The sequence below is a fragment of the Terrapene carolina genome, unplaced genomic scaffold (assembly GCF_002925995.2).
Source record: "Terrapene carolina triunguis isolate 2854851 unplaced genomic scaffold, T_m_triunguis-2.0 Scaffold97, whole genome shotgun sequence".
NCBI lineage: Eukaryota > Metazoa > Chordata > Testudines > Emydidae > Terrapene > Terrapene triunguis.
In genome coordinates, this window is record NW_020664448.1 from 857,182 (window position 1) to 860,899 (window position 3,718).

General features: G+C 49.3%; 1 protein-coding gene across 1 annotated transcript in view; it reads left to right on the plus strand.

Annotated features, from left to right (window-relative positions):
* LIPT2 (lipoyl(octanoyl) transferase 2) overlaps positions 1–2,970 on the plus strand; it is a 9,117-nt gene extending 6,147 nt beyond the window's left edge. Inside the window, exons 2-3 of the mRNA XM_029911556.1 lie at positions 22–280; positions 2,610–2,970. Coding sequence (XP_029767416.1) covers positions 22–280; positions 2,610–2,842 — 492 coding nt within the window. The 3' untranslated portion in view covers positions 2,843–2,970. The remainder of the gene's footprint in view (positions 1–21; positions 281–2,609) is intronic.
* The last annotated feature ends 748 nt before the right edge of the window (positions 2,971–3,718 follow it).

Below are 3,718 nucleotides of genomic sequence, written 5' to 3' on the forward strand. Positions count from 1 at the left end.
GGCCCCGACCCGGCGGGCGAGGAGCGGCGGCTGCGGGCGCTGGGCGCCGAGTTCCGGCGGGCGGCGCGCGGCGGGCTGCTCACCTTCCACGGCCCGGGCCAGCTGCTGGCCTACCCGGTGCTGGACCTGCGGCGCCTCGGCCTCTCGCTGCGCGCCTACGTGGGGGCGCTGGAGGCCGCGGCGCTGGGCCTCTGCCGCCGCCTGGGCCTGCCCGCCGCGCGCGCCCGGCCGCCGCCCTACACCGGCGTGTGGCTGCGGGGCCGCAAGCTCTGCGCCGTGGGTGAGCGCCGGGCCGGGATCCGGGATCCGGGGAGAGGCGGGGGGCGGGAAAAGTGCGGGGTTCGGGGGGTCCCGGGGCAGGAAGGGAGTGAGGGGAACACGGGGGGTACAGGGGGCTCGGGGTCCCTGGGGAGGAGGCAAGAAGAGGGGGGTAGGAGAGAGGTGGGGGTTGGGGGATGTAGTTGGCTCCGGGTCCCTGGGGAGGAGGCAGGAAGAGGGGTGGGGGTAAAATGGGGGACAGGAGAGAGGTGGGGATGTGGGGGGCTCAGGGTCCCTGGGGAGGAGGCAGGAAGAGGGGTGCAGGGGAAATGGGGGTAGCAGTTGTGGGCTGCCGGGGCTCAGGGGGTCCCTGAGGAGAAGGCAGGAGGGTTGAGGAGGTCATGGGGGGCAGCAGAGAGGTAGAGGATCAGGGGACAAGTGGAGACTTGGGGAGCTCCTGGGAAGTTGGCAGGAGATGGGGCTGAGTGGCCTTGAGTGAGTTAAGAGTAGTTTCAGGTTTTGCACCCGCCCAAGTGCCCCACCAGTGTTCGTGGTTTTATGATCACAAGCCCTGATGCTGCAATGAACCGCACAGACTCCAGTGGGGCTCAGCACGGATGCAGGGATCCACCCATGGGGTTTTCAGTGCAGGATCAAGGCCATGCTTTTCTGCTTCGCCTGGTCTGCTCTAATGAGTCTTACTGGCATTGCTGTGTTGGTTTGGGGTGTGATTTTTACTAACGTAGATATGCCAGTAAAGCAGTAGTGTAGACACAGTTATAACGGTGTTTATACTGGTATCGTTTATCCTGATCAGGGAAATCCAATAAGCACTTTTATACCAATATAAATATATCCACACTAGAGGTTTTTGACAGTATAGCTCCTAGCGTAGACCTGATCTACCCTTAAATTTTTTGCCAGTGTAGCTATGTTATCAAGCGTGGAAAAAATCACACCCCATAACTGATCTGATGGTGGTGGCAAAAGCACAAATGTAGATGCAGTTATACAAGCAAAACCATGCTTTTGCTGATATCGTTTATTTCATTTAGGGAACTGATATAAGTTATACCAGCAAATGCACTCTTCCTGGTATAAACGGCACCTCCACTAAGATGGTTTGCTGGTATAGTTACACTGGCAGATCCTTTTCTAGCAGAGACAAGGCCGTAGTGTAGCCTTGATTAAACTGCTTCTCCTTTCATGTGCTGCTGTGTGAAAGATCCATGGAAAATAGCAGGTAGAGTGACCTGATTATACATGGAGTGTGGCTAAAGGCAGTCCACATACTGAAATAATAGAGATCCCCCCCCCCCCCCCGCATGCTAATCTCAATTCTAATAATCTTAGAGGTTACTTGTAAATCACTAGGAACTACATTTTAATGCCTCAGTCCTGGAAAGATTTATGCACGTGTGTACCATTACTCATGTGTGTAATCTCATTGGATTACTCCTCTGACTAAAATTGTGCACATGTGTAAATCTTTCAGGACGTGGGCCTTAATAATTCCTGGAAATTTTCTGCTACTAAAAAGCTCTATGATTCTCTAAAAACAATGGTCACAGTACAGTAGTGTAGAATCCCAGCTCTCCTGTTGTGCAGTGCAAAGCAGGAAAATCAGGGATCTACTATGTATGACTGCGAACATGCACATCATGCTGTCCTTTGTCCTCATTCGCTACCAGAGCCAATCCTGCTAATAGGCAGGATTTGCCCGGTTAACAAGCAGATATTTACAAGAATTTCACTTCCTCATGAGGGACTGCACACCATGCCTGCATGTCTCTGCAATAACAATGAACCCAGTGCCCTGGGCTAGATTTGTATTATAATAGAGCCTGGGAACCCCAGTCACAAATACAGTGCAGACAGGCAGGTCTCTGCCCCCAAAGAACTTACAGTTGAAGTGTAAGATGAGATAACAGATGGTGGGGGAGTACAAGGAAACATTGAGATCGTATTGGTGAACGTGATAAGCTATGGTCTCAGTGCCCTCGCTGCTGATAAGCACTACAGCATTGGTGCCTCATCAGCTGGGCAACTAATGTGGTAAGGTGGATAGGAGTCTTAGTGTGAAGGGGATATTTAACCATTGGAACAACTTGCCAAGGGCTGTAGCGGATTGTCCATCACTGGTAATTTTTAAATCAGGATTGGATGTTTTTCTGAAAGATCTGATCTAGGGGTTATTTGGGGGAAGTTCTGTAGCCTGTGTTATGCAGGTCAGGCTAGATGATCACGATGGTCCCTTCTGGCCTTGGGATCTGACATTTAAGATGATTTTGGGGGAGGGATGGTGTGTGGTACATAGCACTGAACGAGGTGACGTATGTTTTGCTTTTCAGGTGTCCATTGTGGAAGGCATATAACCTCTCATGGGCTGGCGCTGAACTGCTGCACAGATCTTACGTGGTTTGATCACATTGTTCCTTGTGGACTCGAAGGGACGGGTGTCACCTCCCTGAGCGAAGAACTCCAGAGACATGTCACAGTTGATGAAATCACTGAGCCTTTTCTGGACGCTTTTGAAGAAGTGTTTCAGTGCACCCTAACTTCCCATGAGGAATCTATCGGATAAAGGGCTCCAGGTGCCTCACTTACCTGTGGAAATGTGAATATTTCTTTGGTGCTTTCATGGTGTTACTAGAAATCCAGCTTGCTTGTTCCATCTTCCTATCAGCAATTAAATACGTGTAACAAACTGTACTTCTCGCATTTGAAACCTATTTCTTGCTTTTGTAAAAATGAGCTGCTGTGTCTTTAAGTATACATGGGTCTTTAAAAAAAAAACAACGAGGAGTACTTGTGGCACCTTAGAGACTAACAAATTTATTTGGGCATAAGCTTTCATGGGCTAAAACCCACTTCATCAGATGCATGGAGTGGAAAATACAGTAGGCAGGTATATATACACAGTACATGAAAAGATGGGAGTTGCCTTACCAAGTGGGGGGTCAGTGCTAACAAGACAATTCAATTAAAGTGGAAGTGGGCTATTCTCAACAGTAGGATACCAAGAGAGGAAAAATCACTTTTGTAGTGGTAACGAGGCCAATGTAATCAGGGTGGCCCTTTTCAAACAGTTGACAAGAAGGTGTGAGTAACAGTAGGGGGGAAATTAGTTTTTGTAGTGACCCATCCACTCCCAGTCTTTATTCAGGCCTAATTTGATGGTGTCCAGTTTGCAAATTAATTCCAGTTCTGCAGTTTTTCATTGGAGTCTGTTTTTGAAGTTTTTTTGTTGAAGAATTGCCACTTTTAAGTCTGTTATTGAGTGTCCAGGGAGATTGAAGTGCTCTCCGACTGGTTTTTGAATGTTATAATTCTTGACATCTGATTTGTGTCCATTTATTCTTTTGTGTAGAGACTGTGCGGTTTGGCCAATGTACATGGCAGAGGGGCATTGCTGGCACATGATGGCATATATCACATTGGTAGATGTGCAGGTGAACGA